The sequence below is a fragment of the Stigmatopora argus genome, chromosome 20, assembly GCF_051989625.1.
Source record: "Stigmatopora argus isolate UIUO_Sarg chromosome 20, RoL_Sarg_1.0, whole genome shotgun sequence".
In the NCBI taxonomy this organism is placed as follows: Eukaryota; Metazoa; Chordata; class Actinopteri; order Syngnathiformes; family Syngnathidae; genus Stigmatopora; species Stigmatopora argus.
Genome location: NC_135406.1, coordinates 9,617,128 through 9,637,325, shown reverse-complemented (window position 1 = coordinate 9,637,325; position 20,198 = coordinate 9,617,128). Strand labels below are relative to the sequence as shown.

Genomic DNA, 20,198 nt, shown 5'->3' with positions numbered 1-20,198 from the left:
AAAAGTGTTTTTCACCAAAAAGAGCTTTATTGGAACTACCAAAAAGATGACATGTTAAATCGGTTTAAAAACGTGATTCATCTTATAATATGACAAAAGTATAAGGACATTGTACTACTTATTTATTTTGAGCAAATTCATTGTCTTTCACACCATATTTCTACTAATGTTTCTTAGATCCTAGATTCAATAGATCAATTATTTTTATTAAAATGTATCATGTTTGAATAACACTCAATATTCTTATTGGATTTGTTAGCAAATTCAATAGACAAAAACTGCAATTTTTCAAATTTCTTAGGCATGTCTTTAACTGTGAAGACATATTTTCAAAATTATTTACATAACATTATTGATTATTTACTTTGTAATTTCCTAATTTAGGCTCTACTATTTCGGATAGAATTGTGAAGTCAATCAAATCTTCAACGACACTCAATTTTCTTATTCAGTAATACCTTGATATACAAGTTTTCCAGCATACGAGAAATTTGGGATACGAGGAAAATACTGAGCAAATATTTTGCCTTGAGATACGAGACAAATTTGAGGTATGAGCATACCAGATGGTTCCCAATTGTGAGTCGGTAGTAAATTAGAACATTTTTTTGTTTTTTTTAGGATGGAAACGGATTAATTTGTATTTTGTTCATTTCTTTGGGAAGAATTGACCTGAGATACGAGTAAATTGACATACTAGCTCAATCCCGCAGTAAGCTCGTATCTTAAGGTATTACTGTATTTGAATCGTGTGGATCGATATAACACATTATCACACATCATTTTTGGTCCTTCGAGAGCTGGGGTCAACACACTGAGAAGGAATCCGGGCGCTGCGGATCGATATCTGGAAAAGTCTGTGCGCACTACGTCTGATACCCTTTGCGGGCTGGATTTTTCGACGGAGTGCCTGGATTCTTGACGGTTGAAGACTAATCCAAATAGGGAGACATCTGGGGACATCTCTGGTGAGTCCACATGAATGTCTGCATGTTGCGACGGAGGCTCCAAATGCGCGAAAGGGGCATTTAATGTGAAGGTCCATTTTGAGAAATGAGACTCACGTCCTGGGGACGGCGACTTTAAAACCCAGTGAATGCTAGTCTCTGACAGGTAAAAAGCGTGCGTTTTTAGACGTATGTAGTTTATAAGGAAGTAAACCTAGGAAAAACATAAAATAAAAAAATAAAGATCTAAGGAAGAATATAGATAAGCCTAAGAGAATGTCACAAGGGCGAGGACGAGCCAGGACGATTCTCACTTGCAAGTTCAAAGCTGGGAAAGTTCAACAATGTCTCTCTGTTTTTATTAAAGTATACCTATTAATAAACCTATCTTTTTGGTGTAAACAAGATTTTCAGAATGCAAAATACAATTACAGACGCTCCCCTACTTACGAACGCAATTGGTTCCGAGCGATTGTTCATAAGTTGAATTTGTTTGTAAGTTGATTCAGTGCTATATCTTGTATTATAATTTATGTTTAAGGCCGATATAAGTATATTGAAGGTTTATACAAGTGCATTTGTATGTTTAAGGCTTGTATAAGTAACACGCATTGGTTTGTACTGAAAAAAAAAACATTTAATAAAATGGAGAGAATATGTACAGTACTGTAGAGAGAGAGATTTATGTATTAGAAACTGGCCAAAAGAAGCGACCTAATGACGATTGCACAGTTTTCTTCTTTTTTTCATCATAAATGATGAGGTAGCACTGTATGGCATCATTCAATTGATTTGCAAACTTTGTGCAACGTTCAATATTTGGGTCCTGCTGCTCGATCTTTCTGTTTATAAATGGTACTGAATGTGCAACGCTCACCACTCTCACGCGCATCAAGCTTCGTTATTATTGCCACTCGTTTCAAATGAAATGGCTTGCCTCTTCCTTGCAACTCCCTCAATAGAAGCCTTTAGCTTTTTACCAACCATATTCAATATTGGATGCATGAGATATTTAATGATACAAATGAAAAAGGTTCTTTGCACACTGGAGATACATTCACGCACTTCCGCATTGCAACGAAGAAGAAGGTAGATGCTGGGTGAGCTGAGCTCTCACAGCGCCAGGCGTCGGTATTAGCGGCGGAAAGAAGTACTACTCCGAAAAAGGGGCGAAATACAAAATTGGACTTGCGAACATTTTTGGACTTAAACGCAATTTGCAGACATGTTCGTATGTACCGTTGATCGTAAGTTGAATGTTCGTAAGTAGGGGAGCGTCTGTATACGATTACAATGATCTTTTGTACAGAGATTGAAAAAGCAAGCAAAGCCGTGATTGGCCACTGCTTATCACAACACATTTGCGTCTTTTAAGTCTATCCTTACGACTAAATTTCTGGCAAGAAGCTGAGCAGGAAAAGGGTTTCTGACCGATGTGAGTAATTGTTTTTAAGATATTCCTGCCACAAATTGAGCAAAAAAAGGTGCTTTTCTCCTGTGCGGGTTGTTAAGTCTTCTTTTCAGGTTTTTGAATTATGTAGCTTTTTAATTAAGCTGTTGTAGTGAATCTGTGGCCACAGACCGAGCAGAAAAATATTGTTCTACAGTGTGGGTTAATAAGTGTTCTTTTAAGCTTCTGTTTGGCCACAAACTGAACACGAAAATGGTTTTTCACCAGTGTGGGTTCTTATGTGGGCTTTAAAGCTTTCCTTGTGTGTGAATCTTCAACCACAAACTGAACACGAAAATGGTTTTTCACCTGTGTGGATTCTTATGTGGGTTTTTAACGTTCCGCTTTCTGTAAATGTTTTACCACAAACTGAACACGAAAATGGTTTTTCAACCGTGTGGTTTCTTGTGTGTTTTTGTAAATGTTGCTTTTGAGAATAGGCTTTACCGCAAACTGAACACGAAAATTGTTTTTCACCAGTGTGGGTTCTTGTGTGTCTTTTTAAGTGTCCCGTAAATGTCTGACCACAAACTGAACACGAAAATGGTTTTTCACCAGTGTGGATTCTTGTGTGATTTTGTAAATCTTGCTTTTGAGAAAAGGCTTTACCGCAAACTGAACACGAAAATGGTTTTTCACCAGTGTGGGTTCTTGTGTGTCTTTTTAAGTATCCCTTCCGTTTAAATGTCTGACCACAAACTGAACACAATAATGGTTTCCCGCAAGTGTGGCTCATCATATGTGTTTTCAAATTATACTTTTTCCCCAAGTTTTCCCACACTGAGCACATTTGCAGCCACTAGGATTTTTCTTAAGACCTTCATTGTCATGAAGTAGATTGTTTGTCACCATCTGGTGGAGGAGCGATAACATTGTCTGCTTGCATTCCTTCTGCTGAACTGCAGTTCAGTCTGCGCCTCTCTGTTGGCCCCGCCCAGATTATCTTCCCTCTTGAATGGCTCACCAGTTGACCCAGTGACATTTTGCTCCTCCTTTTTGATTGGAAGTTGCTCTTCTCCCATTTGTTGTTGAGGGAACTCTGGCTCCTCCTCTTTAATTAGGGGCCATGAAGTGGTGTTTGCAGGTTCCGCCCCTGCGCTGGCCACGCCCAGAACATCTTCACTCTTGAAAGGCTCACCAGTTGACCATTTGACACATTCCTCATTTTTGATTGGAGGTTGGTCTTCTCTTTTGCACTGTTGAGAGAACTCTGGCTCCTCCTCTTTAATTAGGGGCCATGTTCTGGTATTTGCAGGCTCCGCCCCTCCGCTGGACACGCCCAGAACATCTTCCCTCTTCACGAACTCACTAAGTGACCAGGTGAAATGATCTTCCTCCCTTTTGATTGGAAGTTGCTCGTCTCCCATTTGTTGTTGAGGGAACTCTGGCTCCTCCTCTTTGATTTGGGGGAGCTCAACTTCCCCTTCAAGGTCAACAGACTCCTGGCCATCAGCACCAAGATCATTTCTGAAACCTGCAAAGACACAAAGATAAATGATTAACCATTTTCCAATTATAAAATGACTGAATTTCTAGTTCACAGAAATGAAACCGAAAGCGCCATACATTCATTTCGTCACAATGCAGTACTTACTACTGTAGTATTCTCGTCAAAAGCAACATGAGTTGAAAACTGTTTATAGGTGCATTTTTCAAAGTAAGGGACTATTGGTCAGAAAAGTTTCTTCACTTGTGATGTAGCTCCTTAAAATTAGTCAAATCTTTATTAGAGCCTTTTCATTGTAAACATTCTCTTTTGTTTTAGATTTTAATTTAGTTAAAATGCTTTCGCCAAAGGGGAGGCATTAAAAAAACATTATCTTTTATTCAGTAGCAGGTCTATTATTATTTGGGGGACTAATGAGATTGAAATAGAGGTATAGTCTGACTGGACACTCTAAATTACCCCTTGAGTGTGAGCGTGAATGGTTGTTTTTCTACTCGTGCTCTGCGATTGGCTGGCCACCTATTCAGGGTGTTCCTCGCCTCTGGCCCGAAGGCAGCTGGGATAGGCTCCAGCACCCTCTATACAAGATTTAGCATATCAGAAAATGAATGAATGAATGTTGGGATTAAAAACGGTGGGAGAAGCCCAACGTAGCCTCAGCAGCAAACCTCGACTGGGTAGATGGTGCATTTCCAGATAATTTTCTGGCACTCGGCTGCCAAATTCAAGTATTCGGCCTTCTTGTGCTCAAAGGTGGTCTCGATCCCCTCCTCTGATGGTACTGGTAGTTCTATGAGCTGAAGCGCTCTTGCCTTGGAGGACCATACCTCAATGTCTGTGCGGAGTGATGTAGTGATGATCTCTGATGATAGTTAATATTCTATTTATTTATAAGCTACATTTGAATTTTTAGACACACAAAGCATGCACCGTTTCTTTAGACGCATATATATTATATATGGATGAACATCGAAACGCAATAGCGCTGGCTACCGGAAGCAGCCTTTTTCCAGGTTCCGGTGCGCAGTGACTGCTGGGAAATATAGTTCTTGCACGATACACCCACACGCTAAAAACATGTTTTAAAAAGGCAACGGAAGCAAAACTGAGTTCGGTTGTACTTTTAGACATTTTACAACTCACTCACGTCATCATCACCCACAAATCCCTCAAAGTCCTCATTTTCTGTGTCCGAATTAAACAATTGCCCAAACGAGCCTTCCAAAAAGCCGGGTCCCCTCTCTTCGTTCTCAGAGTCACCGTCATTTCCATCAATCCATTCACAAATCGTAGCGTAAGAAGCCCGGCGCTGCCTGCCACTTTTCGTGAAGCCAGGCATATATATATATATATATATATATATATATATATATATATATATATTCGATAATCATCCATAAATTATATATATATATATATATATATATATATATATATATATATATATATATATATATATATATATATATATATATATATATATATATATATATATAATTTATGGATGATTATCGAACCGTAATAGCGCTGTCTACGAAAGCAGCCACAGACGCTATTTCCGGTGCGCAGTGACTGCTGGGATAAATAGTCCTTTTGTCAATACACCCAGGTTGAGGGCTGTGATAACTTTGCACTAATAATATCAATATTCTACAATGGCGAACACACTAATTTGGTGCTAAATGTACCAAATGCACGCTACACCCGCACGCTAAAAACACGTTTTTAAAAAGGCAACGGAAGCAAGACTGAGTTCGGTTGTACTTTATTTAGCCATTTTACAATGTACTCACGTAATCATCACCCACAAAACCATCAAAGTCCTCATTATCTGTGTCCGAATTGAACATTGGTCCATCGAAAACGCTGAATTTAATACGTTCGTCCAGGCGCCCACAATTCATTCCCGGATGGTAGGTAGCTAGTAGCTAGCGTAACTATTCCAAGGCTGTCTTCCATGGTTCGCAACTGTGTTGATGCCAATCGCCAGGCCTCAATCCGTTCACAAATGGTAGCTAGCTAGTAGCTAGCGTAACTAGTATTCCAAGGCTGTCTTCCATGCTTCGCAACTGTGTTGATGCCGATCACCAGGCCACAGTCCATTCGCAAATAGTAGCTAGCTAGTGTTGATGCCTATCGGCAGGCCACAATCTATTGGGTGTATTGACAAAAAAAAACTACATATCCCAGCAGTCAATGCGCAGTACTTTATCTACGGGAAAATAGTAGAGTCGGGGGCTGCTTGCCATAATTGTCCTATCGACTGATTTATTTTATTTTATCGTGATAACAATTTTAGTATTGGTCCATCTATAAAGCACACTGGATTAAAAGGCGCCCTGTCTATTTTGGAGAAAATGTCAGACTTTTATGTGCGCCTTATAGTCGTGAAAATACGATATATATATTTAATCGGATTAAAAGAACTGGATGAAAAGACTTAAATTTCTATAGATCTAAAACAATGTTTATTTTAGATTTTTTTTCTTAGTAAGGGAAGTTAGTCAGTTTTAGTCATTTAATTTCAAAAGGAAACAAAATATGTTTTTATGTTCAAAATTCAAGTGGAAAACAGAAAATATTTTTATATGGTTATTTTTACATTTTACAAAATACTCATTGAACTAAAACTCAAAAAGAAAAAAAATGATGTAAAAATCGCAAATATTCGTTAAAAATGGGAAAATCAAGAAATATAATTTACATCTATAGGTTGGTCCGGATTAAGGGAATAATGTAAATAAAAGAAAAAACTAACTTTTCCTTTTGGGTTTAAGACGCCTTTGAGAAATAGCTAATTTTCTGATATGATTTCTTTAAAATGCGCTTTTTCGATAACTTGTGATTGACCGTGTCTTAATTATTGTGTACAATGTCCACAAATACTGAAATTCAAATGAAACAAATTTCATCCCGACCATGAGAGAGCGGTACCTAAATAAGAGACGGAATCCTACGAGTTCAAACCGTTTCAATGAAGAACTACTTCTCTCGTGATGCCAATCGCCGAAACAGCAACAGCACCATTATCATGGACGATATTTTCTGCACATGCGCGTTTTGCGACGCCTCCTTTGAGACGCGATCTTCAAGTGATTTATGTTTAATTTAATTGTTCAATTTCATTCAAACCTGCGCAAACATTTTTGCTCAAACCACATGTCAGACCATTTGAAGAATATTTATTTCCTATGTCGGACTCTTTTGCATTTATAAAGCGAATGCTATCAAAAGAAGTGATGCTACAACCGCGCATGCACAATATTTGTCACTTAACTCAACCCATGCGTCACCGACGTGTCAAGCATTAGCTCCTTTACGGCCTTAAATATCAGTCAAACTCTTTTTCAAGACCTCGTTGAATTACGGCAGGGGTCACCAAACTATGGCCCGCCGGCACATTTGGACCGGCCCTCTGAACAATACCAGAGACGCTATAAGATTTTTTTCCTATTTGGCCTTGAAGACTGGGACGTTTTAATCTTGTGTTTGGTTCATTGCACACCTGCTGAGCCCACAAATCATCCCAGTGAAGAGGGCCTTCGCATTGCTTCTTTGGTGACACGCGCAGGGAGAGTGTTTCCCTTTGATGCATTTGGGCACTTCCACCGTTGCATGCGCGAGCAGAGTGTTAGCGAGACATCTGGACGATCGCAGGTGAGGGCGGAGCCCTGGGGCCATCGCTATTGCGATGCTATTCAAGCATATAAAAACTGTGCAACCTGAAACTGTTTGAGAACGGAATAATGGCGAAAAGGTTAGTTAAGAGAAAAATTGATTCAGAATGCAGGGCATTTAACCTGCAGTGGACAAACGATTATTTTTTTGTTCAATGCAAAGAAAAGGCTGTTTGTCTCATCTGTCAAGAGACGGTGGCAGTATTCAAAGAATACAATCTTCGCCGGCACTATGAATCCCGTCACAAAGACAAGTACGATAGCGTGCAAGGCCAAATACGAGCAGACAAACTCTCAAAGCTAAAAGTTGGACTATTATCTCAGCAGACTACATTTCTACGCCAAGCTCAGCTGAACCAGGCATCCGTTCAGGCCAGCTTTCGGGTTGCTAAACTGATAGCAAGCAACGGTAAGCCTTTCACTGACGGAGAGTTTTTTAAGAAATGTATGGATGTTGTCGTGGAGGAAGCGTGTCCCGAGAAGAAAGATGCATTTAATGCCGTGAGTCTGTCGGCGAGTACAATCACCAGACGCTTTGAAGAAATCGGGAGTAATGTATATGCCCAGCTGCAGCAGAAGACGAAAGAATTTGACTTTTTTTCATTAGCACTGGATGAAAGCACGGACGTGCAAGACAGTGCAACTGCTCATTTTTATTCGTGGAGTTAGCGCAAACTTTGAGATTTGCGAGGATCTGGCAGCCCTCCAAAGTCTCAAATGGACTACAACGGGAGAGGATATTTTTGACAAAGTGTGCCAAACCATGGAGAAGTTGGACCTGGACTGGTCAAAGCTAGCTAGCATCACGACTGACAGGGCTCCTAGCATGGTGGCCGAAACTCACGGTCTAATAATGGGACGCATGAACCGGGAGTTGGAAAAAAGGGGTCTCACCGCCCCGCTACGAGTCCACTGCCGAATTCACCAGCAAGCACTGTGCTGCAAAATGTTGACGTGGGATTCTGTAATGACGGTTGTGGTGTTGTGCATAAACTTCAGAGCAAAGGGAGAAGATTGTGCATGGCACAACAGAAAGTTAATGTTCCATGGCTTTTTTTCTATGAAGAACCCAGAGAGAGTTATTTAGTTATTATTTATTTCATAAATAGTGTTATTTATTTCCTGTTTTTCTGTGAAGAACTCAGAGAGGGTTATTTAGTTATTATTTATTTCATTAATAGTGTTATTACATATTTGTTTCCTGACTTTTTTTCTGTAAAGAACCTGGAAAGGGTTATTTGGTTGTGTGTGGCTTTCTGGAAAACAATAACAAAATTTAAGCTCCCCTACGATCGTCACACTTTTTCTGTTACAAACTGACACCGGCCCCCCATCAGAGAAGGGAAAAGTTATGTGGCCCTCACAGGAAAAAGTTTGGGGACCCCTGCTTTACGGCCTACTTTCAAGTAGCCTGCTAGCATGTATCAAAGGAACAAGTCTTCAAGTCATTGAAGAACTTTGAAGCTTTGCTCCCTTCTTTAGCTTATTTTAGCTAGCAGCTATCAACAAAGGCACCGCCATCATCAGAATCCACGTGTGGAAATGTTCGCAGGAACGAAACGGCCAAAGTTCCAGGAGGAACTTTTTGACCTCAAAGGATATAGACTAGAAGCTGGGTTGACTTTTTATTTTCATTAATTCCCTCAATGTTTAAGGGAAAAAGGCTTAAAGGTATTCTATTGACGTAAAAATATTATAGCGCTCGTGCTTTTTCATGAATTCTCACTAGCGCCGTTCGAAGAAAGACGTAATAAAAACTATTTCTATTTTAATGTGACCACTCTAGGACGGAAAGAATGAGTCTCAACGCGTGTTTATACTTGAACAACGGCAGAAAAACGTAGCTTTCCTCTTATTGTATCCTTATCACACACAATGTATTTTTAGGTATTACGCAAAGCGCGAGCGCCCCCCAGAGGCATTGAAGAGTCATTCCTGATACTCGCCCTCCATTTTTGGCTGCATGCCTGAGTAACATAACCAATGTTCCCTCTAAGCTGCGCGCGTGCGCAATTGCGCACTACTCTCGTCTTCTCTGCACAGCAGCAATCATATGGCGCGCAGTAAAAAAATAAAAAATAAAAAAAAAAATCGGATTTTTTTTTTCTTCTTGTTATTATTATTTTTTTTTCCCTTTTACCCCTTTCCCCATGATGGCGCCATTTAATCGGCAGCCAGTGGCAGTAGCTCTGTCCACTCATGTTTTTCGTGTTTTACAGCATGTTTTACATGAAAAATTAGAGGGAACATTGACATGCACCTGCTTGTGGCAGGTGTGATACTGGTGTGCCCATAGCGAGCAATGATGATGTCGTGACCGGATGATTCGCCGACGGACGTTTGACAGACGGACAGGTCGCCGAATGAACGTTCGTTCAAACAGCGTTTAATGATTAAATACCAATACTAGTATTTGTTAGTTTAATGATTAAATACAAATACTAGTATTTGTATTTAATCATTAAACACTGTTTTCAGCTGGATTTGACCGAATTTGAGAGCATTTTGAGCCGTTTGGCGAATGGACGTATATGGACGTTTTTTTGCCTCCATCGCGACATCATCACGACATTTTACTGAGGAATTCACTTCCCTGGGCTCGGTTCTAATGTCCAAAGAGCTCCAGTATTTGTATTTAATCATTAAATGCTGTTTTAGGATGGATTTGACCCGATTGCTGTCATTTTACGGCTCGGTTCTGCTACATCTGCCCGCCCAAGAGTGCTTATTCCCGGACTGCCATGCCCGCCCAAGTGTGCTTATTCCCGGGCTGCCATTGATGGTAGACTAACATTGATTTTTACTATAATTTGGACAACACCGGCGGCGGGCCGGATTAAAAATCCTAACGGGCCACATATGGCCCGCGGGCCGAGGTTGAAAAACTTGTACACACACGATCCGGGGGCGGGGCGAGCGCGCGAATCCCGTTTCGGCGAAACCTCCGTTCGGCCGAATGAACGTCCATTCGGCGACCTGCCCGTCTGTCAAACGTCCGTCGGCGAAACGTCTTTAGGCGAATCACCCGAGTACCGATGATGTCGCTCACACTGGTACTCAGTGCGCTCAGGGAGGTTGTCTTTCTGCTCAGACCAACAAAAAATTAGAGGGAACATTGAACTTACATGCTGTAAATTTAAAATGCAAAAAAATGAAGATACAGCGTTCAAACAAAGGTGTCAAAGTCGCGACTTGACTTGGAACCATTCTGGTTCACTTAATTCTGCATTGACTAATGCAAAATAACACAGAAAAAAATGCAATGCTCCGCCCAGGGCTCGTAGAGAACATTGCACGAGGGAGATGAGGCGAGAGAGACAGTGCGGGTAAATCATCAGCAGCCTCTCGCGCCCCTGGCCAACTGGCTGTCTCAAATGCTCGTATCTCAAAATTTGTCTCGTACCTCAAGGTAAATATTTGCTCGGAAATTTACTCGTATCTCAAATTCCTCGTTTGTCGGGGAACTCGTATGTTGAGGTATTATTGTAGTACAGACGCTCCCCTTCTTACGAACAACGGTACATACGAACATGTCTGCAAATTGCGTTTATGTCGAAAAATGTTCGTAAGTTCGATTTTTTATTGCGCGCCTTTTTCCGCGTAGTGCTTCTCTCCGCTGCTAATACCGACGCCTGACGCTGTGAGAGCTCAGCTCACCAAGCATCCACCTTCTTCTGCCCAGTTCGTTGCAATGCGGAAGTGTGAACGTATCTCCAGTGCGCAAAGAACCTTTTTCATTTTTATCATTAAATATCTCGTGCATCCATTATTCAATATGGTTGGTGAAAAGCGAAATGCTTCTATTGAGGGAGGTGCAAGGAAGAGGCAAGCCATTTCATTTGAAACGAAAGTGGCAATAATAACGAAGCTTGATGAAAGTGGTGAGCGTTGCATGGGAATACAACTTGAATCGTTCGACCGTCAGTACCATTTATAAACATAAAAATCGAGCAGCAGGACCCAAATAATGAACGTTGCACAAAGTTTGCAAATCAATTGAATGATGCCATACCGCATCATTTATGATGATAAAAAGAAAACTGCAATCGTCATTAGATAGCTTCTTTTGGCCAGTTTCTAGTAAATCTCTCTCTCTTTCTAATGTATGTATACAGTACTGTATGTGTTCTCTCCATGTTATTAAATGTTTTTTTAAGTACAAACCAATGCATGTTACTTATACAAGCCTTAAACATACAAATGCACTTATATAAACCTTCAATATACTTATATAGGCTTCAATATACTTATATAGGCCTTAACCATAAATTATAATACAAAATATAGCACTGAGCAACTTACAAACACAAATTCAACTTACGAACAATCGCTCTAAACCTAACTCGTTCGTAAGTAGGGGAGCGTCTGTACATTTTTTTTCAGCGAGAGAGAAACCCGGCCCAACCCGAACTAATGATTGACATTTTAGACCTGATCCGATCCGAATTTGGGTCGGGTTCGGGCTCAAGAGCTTACCTCTAACCTCTTGCCAGTTGCATCCCCCACAATCTCATCTTTAACCTAAATGCATTTATATGTTGTCAGGAAACTGAGTGACAACTTTTTGCGGCCTTGCAACATTTTGTTGTGTTCCGTAATATCAGACAAAAATACAAGGTCCGGTAGCCATTCTCGAGATTGTAATTGAATTCCAACACCGGGTTTCGTTTTCTCTTCATGATCTGTTGCTGTGCCTATCATTAGCACCCATTGAGGATTAAAAACTCCATCTCAGAACTGTGAGGCGGACGCGCTAACCGCTCCTTCGCCGCGCCGCCTGGGTCGCAATTTTACTTTCAATTATCCAAACACATTGTACAGGGGCAATGCACTAGTGGCCCCGAGCCTGAAAAAGTCTCCCAGTTCGGACCTGATTGGGGGAAATCCTGGGGATGTGGACGCAGCCAAAGCCTTTACAAACGCAAAACATTGCCACCCCGTTAAATATTTCATTAAGAAATATTAACTGTGTAACGTAAAGTATATATATCGGTCTTTTACAAACTAATGATCGTCAAAAGTGAACATACCTTCGAGTTTGTGAAGAACAACTTTAGCTTGCATCATTTTGCAAACAATGGAATGTTGATGACAAGAGAGATCCTCTTTCACGCCATAAAGTTCCTTCTGAAACTTTGCCGCAACCGGCGTTGTTCTCGCAGACATTTTTAACACTTCTTTTGTGTTCGCTTGACGACGTACTGATGCAGACGACGTGTTCTGTTAGCTGCCGGCTAGGCTAGGCTAAAGTACGACTCCCAAAATGGATTGAAGATAAACCGACTAACGTTCGAGACCACAAACTATTTAATGTTGAGCATGTTGTCGAGGTTTCGTTTCATTTAAGTTAAGTTAAACTGAGGAGAAACAAGAGGCGCACGAACAAAACGTTAAAACCATAGCCATGTGGAAATTAAGACCGCCATCCCCTTCTTCGTCGGCGACGCATAGGTTGAGTTAGGTGACGAATATTGCGCATGCGCGGTTCTGGCGTCACTTCTTTTGACACCATTCGCTTTATATATCTATATCTCTATCTCTATCTCTATCTCTATCTCTATCTCTATCTCTATCTCTATCTCTATCTCTATCTCTATCTCTATCTCTATCTCTATCTCTATCTCTATCTCTATCTCTATCTCTATCTCTATCTCTATCTCTATCTCTATCTCTATCTCTATCTCTATCTCTATCTCTATATCTATATATATATATATATATATATATTTATATATATATATATATATATAGAACCAAAACACAAAAAGAAAAAATAATGATGTAAAAATTGCAAATATTCGTTAAAAATGGGAAAATCAAGAAATATAATTTATATCTATAGGTTGGTCCGGATTAAAGGAATAATTTAAATAAAAGAAAAAAACTAACTTTTCCTTTTGGGTTTAAGACACCTTTGAGATATATATATATATATATATATATATATATATATATATATATATATATATATATATATATATATATATCTCAAAGGTGTCTTAAACCCAAAAGGAAAAGTTAGTTTTTTCTTTTATTTAAATTATTCCTTTAATCCAGACCAACCTATAGATATAAATTATATTTCTTGATTTTCCCATTTTTAACGAATATTTGCAATTTTTACATCATTATTTTTTCTTTTTGTGTTTTGGTTCTATATATATAAATATATATATATATATATATATATATATATATATATATATATATATATATATATATATTTATATGTCTTTTACCTTATATATATATATATATATATATATATATATATATATATATCTCAAAGGTGTCTTAAACCCAAAAGGAAAAGTTAGTTTTTTCTTTTATTTACATTATATATATATATATATATATATATATATATATATATATATATATATATATATATATATATATATATATATATATATATATATATATATATATATATATATATATATATATATATATATATATATATATATACACACATATACATACATATATACACATACATACACATACATGCACGCACGCACACACACGCACACAATTTTTTTTTAAATCGGATTAAAAGAACTGGGCTTTTTGTATAAAGTTTCCTGCAGTGATTTTTAACGTCCACCAGGTGTCAGTATTCTGCGAAGCAGTGGGTCACTGTGTGGAAACAAGTGATTCTTACAAACCCATCACTCGTAGTGTCAATACAATCATTACTTACGGCAGTGGTGGGCCGTCAGGGCCTTCTCTGCTGGCCTAAGAAATATCTGAATCATATTATATTTTGTCCATCAATACTTATTATTCCAAATGGTCCATCCTTTCATTGCTTTTCCCCTGGTTGCACTGCTTCCAGATGTGTGTTTTCATATTGAAGCATTTAACCAATCACATTTCAGCCATTATTTGTTGCCAGATCAGATCTGCCTTAAAGCCTTCACAATCAGTTCTGCGGGGTCTAATGCATTAAACAAGACTGTTGCTTTTAACCGATCAGATTTCGAGTTGGCAACCCCACAATGATTTTTCATAGGTGTTAGCATTTTCCTGGCTGGGTTATGTCATTGCTTTCACCAACTATGATTGGCTAGTAGGCGGACCGAAGCCAGAGATCGCAAACCACCCACAATGGCCGACAGTGGCAAAAACAAATGGATTCTGTTGCAGATTTCTCTCACAAAGCTATTTTCCAGAAAGACTTTTCCAGAAAAAAATGGACATCATTAAGAAAGGGTGGTCAACTCCGAAGCTAGCAAGCCTGTTACAGCCGGGAAAATGATTTAAAGCCATTTTCAAAACGGACTATGCCGGAAATATGACAGGACAGGCTCGACTTTCATCATTAGCTTCGATGGCGATAGGAAAGAAGGAAGAAAGAAAGGAGGATGGATATTGTGTACAGTTAAAAAGAATTTTTGGTGAATAATATGGCTATATTCCTAAATAATATTTCAATTGTGGGCCCGGTTCTGATATCTGAAAAGCTCCAGTGTTTGTATTTAAGCTCCAGTGTTTGTATTTAATCACAAAATGATGCTAAGAAGTGGATTTTACCCCAGTTTAATTTTTGGCGTTTCGCCATTGACGTCCATCGCTGTCTTTTCCCGGGAAAAATAACACCCCTGGCCTGGTTGTAATGTCTCAAAAGCTCCAGTATTTGTATTCAATCAATAAATGATGCTAGGAAGTGGATTTTACCTAATTTTAGTGCATTTTTTGTCATTTCACGTATGGACGTATCGACGTTCTTCGCTGTCTTATTACCGGGGAACTGATACTCCGGGCCCGGTTCTGATGTCTAAAAAGCTCCAGGATTTGTATTTTATCAATAAATGCTGTTTTCGGCTGGATTTTACCCCATTTTCGGGCAATGTTTGCCCGTACGCCATTGACGTTCATTGCTGTCTTTTCCCGGGAAAATCACCCCCCTGGCCTGGTTTTAAAGTCTGAAAAGCTCCAGTATTTGCATTTAATCATGAAATGCTGCTAGGAAGTGGATTTTACCCCATTTTTGTGCATCAATTTATTGATTATTTTATATGTGTCGCAGCTGTAGCTGCAGTAGAGGTTTTATAGCCATAAAATAGTTTTTGAGGATTGGATTGATACGTTGAAGGCGCTACCAGAAAATGCACCGACCGCCACTGTATTACGGTATACATTAAGAGGTTTAATTAAAAACAAAAAGCAAACTGAAAACATGAGCCCAAAATCAAAAATTACACCAAAAAAAATTTAAATGAACGAACAGCCACAAGACGCAGTAAGGCATTGGCTAACAAGACATGGAAAACAGGTGGGTGACACACAGGGGAGGCGACCACAGGTGAAAGCAATTGACAATCACAACGATAAGTTTCAAGCCATCAATATTTTTTTCATACTACTGATTATACATAGGAATATTGAGTATTATCTGGTTGTTCAACATTAAAATAAAATTTAAAAAAAACTATTCACATTTGACTTCATATAGCGACTGCCAGGTCTATTTACATACAAATCAAAAAAGTTTGGATAAATATAAAAGGCGAAAAGAACTACTCCAAAATGAACCCAAAGTCAGTTCTGATAGTTTAAAAAAGGAAAAGAATATAGTTTACAAAGCTAATAGAAAATTCTGAGGATTAAATGAAATAAAACAACATTTGACTTGTTTTTCTCTTTTTCAAACAGAGACATTCACAGCAGACTCATTTTATCAACATGATTCAAAAATGACACGAGGGATTCTCGTCATTTTTGCCAATTAATAGTTAACATACACACACACATTTGTCTTTTAAGTCTTATGAATAAATCCTTGGCAACAAACTTAGTATTATGTATTATTAAGTATTTTTAACCAATGTGTTGAACCACAAATTGAGCAAGGAAAGGGCTTTTTGCCACTGCAGGTTTTTAAGTCTTCTTTTCAGGTTCCCTTCTGTGAAAATGTGTGATCATTAACTGCGCCTGGAAAAGGTTTTTGAATTGTGAAGCTTTTTAATTAGGGTGTTGAAGTAAATCTGTGGCCACAGACTGAGCAGGAAAACCTTGTTCTCCAGTGTGGGTTCTTGTGTCTTTTTACATTTTCCTTATTTGTCAATGTTTTACCACAAACTAGCACGAAAATGGTTTTTCGCCAGTGTGAGTTCTTGTGTGACTAATTAAGTTTCCCTTCCATTTGAATGCTTGACCACAAACTAAGCATGGAAATGGTTTTTCACCAGTGTGGACTCTTATGTGGTTTGTTAAAATTCCCTTATTATTAAATGTTTTACCACAAACTGAGCAAAAAAATGGTTTTTCACCTGTGTGAATTCTTGTGTGTTTTCTTAAATCTTGCTTTTGAGAAAAGGCTTTACCACAAACTGAACACGAGAATGGCTTTTCACCTGTGTGGATTCTTGTGTGTTTTCTTAAATCTTGCTTTCTAGAATAGGCTTTACCGCAAACTGAACACAAGAACGGCTTTTCACCTGTGTGTGTTCTTGCATGACTAATTAAGCTTTCCTTGTGTGTAAATGTTTTACCACAAACTGAACACGAAAATGGCTTTTCACCCGTGTGTGTTCTTGCATGACTAATTAAGCTTCCCTTCTGTGTGAATGTCTGACCACAAACTGAGCACGAAAATGGTTTTTCGCCAGTGTGGACTCTTACGTGGTTTGTTAACGTTCCCTTATTTGTAAATGTTTTACCACAAACAGAGCACGAAAATGGTTTTTCACCTGTGTGGATTCTTGTGTGTTTTCTTAAATCTAGCTTCTGAGAAAAGGCTTTACCACAAACTGAACACGAAAATGGTTTTTCACCAGTGTGGGTTCTCGTGTGTTTTTGTAAATCTTGCTTTTGAGAAAAGGCTTTACCGCAAACTGAACACGAGAATGGCTTTTCACCGGTGTGTGTTCTTGCATGCCTAATTAAGCTTCCCTTGTGTGTGAATGCCTGACCGCAAACTGAACACGAAAATGGCTTTTCACCTGAGTGGGTTCTTGTGTGAAGATTTAAGTAATCCTTGAACGGCTCACCAGTTGACCCGGTGACATTTTGCTCCTCCTTATTGATTGGAGATGGCTCTTCTCTCTTGTGCTGTTGTTGAGGGAACTCTGGCTCCTCCTCTTTAATTTGGGGCCATGCTGCCGCGTTTCCAGACTCCGCCCCTTCACTGGCCATGCCCAGATCATCCCTTTTCACGGACTCACCTGGTGACCAGGTGAAATGATCTTCCTCCTTTTTGATTGGAAGTTGCTCGTCTCCCATTTGTTGTTGATAGAACTCTGGCTCCTCCTCTTTGATTTGGGGGAGCTCAACTTCCCCTTCATGGTCAACAGACTCCTGCCCATCAGCACCAAGATCATTTCTGAAACCTGCAAAGACACGAAGATAAATGATTAACCATTTTCTAATTATAAAATGACTGAATTTCTTGTTCACAGAAATGAAACCAAACTGAAGAGGGCGCCATACATTCATTTTGTCACAATGCAGTACTTACTACTGTAGTATTCTCGTCAACAGCAACATGAGTTGAAAACTGTTTATAGGTACATTTTTCAAAGTATGGCACTATTGGTCAGAAAAGTTTCTTCACTGTTGATGTAGCTCCTTAAAATTAGTCAAATCTTTTTGGGAGCCTTTTCATTAAAAAAGCATTATCTTTTATTCAGTAGCAGGTCTATTATTTGGGGGATTAATGAGATTGATATAGAGGTATAGTCTGATTGGACACTAAATTGCCCCTCAGTATGAGTATGAGCGTGAATGGTTGTTTTTCTCCTCGTGCTCTGCGATTGGCTGGCCACCGATTCAGGGTTTTCCTCGCCTCTGGCCCGAAGGCAGCTGGGATATGCTCCAGCACCCCCTATACAAGATTTAGCATATCAGAAAATGAATGCATGAATGTTGGGATTAAAAACAGTGGGAGAAGCCCAACGTAGCCTCGGCAGCAAACCTCGACTGGGTAGATGGTGCATTTCCAGACAACTCGGCTGCCAGATTCAAGTATTCGACCTTCTTGCGCTCAAAGGTGGTCTCGATCCCCTCCTCTGATGGTACTGGTTGTTCTATGAGGTAAAGCACTCTTGCCTTGGAGGACCATACCTCAATGTCTGTGCGGAGTGATGTAGTGATGATCTCTGATGATAGTTAATATTCTATTTATTTATAAGCTGCATTTGAATTTTAGCATTAAACATGAAGTACTTTCGCAGGCCGCACCACGGAGTGGCAGTGGGCCAGATTTGGCCCTCGGGCCGCAACTTTGACCCCGTTGTTTGAACGCTGCTCTCGTTGTAGTTTAGTGCATCTACATCTCTATTTTTTGAATTTTCAATTCACAGCATGCAAATAAGTGTTATGTCACTCAAGCATGTAGCCAAAAAAGGAAGGGCGAGTAGCAGGAATGACTCGAACGCCTCTGGGGGGCGCTCGCGCTTTGTGTAATTTGAAAAATACATTGTTTGTGATAAGGATACAATAAAAGGAAATCTACTGTTTAATGCCGTTGTTAAGTATTAACACGCGTTGAGACTCATTCTTTCCCTCCTAGAGTGGTTACATTTAAATAGATATATAATTTATTACGTCTTTCTTCAAATGGTCCTAGTGCGAATTCATAAAAATGTACGTACACTACTATAGTGTCATGTCAATAGAATACCTTTAAGGGAATATGTGGAAATAAAAAGTGAACCCACCTTCTAGTCTATGAAGAACAACTTTCTCGTGCGTTATGTTGCAAACTGTCGATTGCTCGTGAGTTGAATGCTCCCGTTTGACCTCAAAAAGTTCCTCCTTGAGCTTTGGCCGTTGTGTTCTTGTCGACATTTCCACACGTAAATTCTGATGATGGCGGCGGCTTTGATAGCTGCTATCTATGCTAAGCTAAAATAGCCAGCAAACCTACAACGAGTTCTTCGTCGACCCTTTCCTTTATAGCTGCCAGCTAAGCTAAAGCATAAACAAGCACTTCAACGACTTATTTATTTGATAGCTGCTAGCTATGCTGAGCTAAAATAGCCAGGAAACCTACAACGAGTTCTTCGTCGACTTGTTCCTTTGATAGCTGCTAGCTAAGCTAAGCTAAAGCATAAACAAGCTCTTCGACGACTTGTTCCTTTGATAGCTGCTAGCTAAATTAAGCTAAAGTAAACAAGCTAGTCAACGACTTGTTTCTTTGATAGCTGCTAGCTGGGCTAAACTAAAGCAGGTTTTGCTGATAAATAGTGATGGAACGAGCGACGCTGGTGCGTCAGCACTGTGCCGATAGCTCAAGAGAGATAGCCAGTATTGGGGCGTGTAAAGCTTTAAGAAAGAATCACGTGACCGGAACAGGAAATGTATCGTTTGGCCAAAGTGTGATAATAGTTTAAAAAAATAAACTGTATCAAAGTGTCGTGGGTCTGTTGGACGGACTTTGGCGTAATTATGGCTCGTTCTAAGAAGTTTTCCCCAGTGTGGAATCATTTTGATCGTGTGAGGCAAAACGAAATAATCACTTTTATTTCACATGATTTACCAGTTAACAAAAATGTGGACATAAGTTAAAAATTGTAACTCAAATTTGATCTATTTTACTTATAAACTCCGTTTGGAATTTTTTTAAAAATATTTTTTTTACCTACAATGATTTTATAATTACTGCAGGGGTCACTATTGGATGACCAACACGGTTTCAATACAGTGCTGACACAGTGTGTCAATACAATCCT

At 39.2% G+C, this 20,198-nt stretch overlaps 1 protein-coding gene across 2 annotated transcripts; it reads right to left on the bottom strand.

Annotated features, from left to right (window-relative positions):
• Positions 1-5: 5 nt before the first annotated feature.
• On the bottom strand, positions 6-19,807 carry LOC144065601 (uncharacterized). Of its 2 annotated transcripts, XM_077588589.1 has the most exons (3): positions 19,185-19,807; positions 17,469-17,855; positions 6-3,871 (listed from the first exon to the last, which is right to left on the bottom strand). In XM_077588589.1, exons 1-3 carry the CDS (start codon positions 19,312-19,314, stop codon positions 3,243-3,245), a joined length of 1,146 nt encoding a protein of 381 aa, XP_077444715.1. In that variant the 5' UTR covers positions 19,315-19,807; the 3' UTR covers positions 6-3,242. The 2 variants fall into 2 exon arrangements, with proteins under 2 accessions (XP_077444715.1, XP_077444714.1); XM_077588588.1 differs by lacking the exon at positions 6-3,871 and having other exon boundaries at positions 15,653-17,855; positions 19,185-19,791.
• Positions 19,808-20,198: the final 391 nt, after the last annotated feature.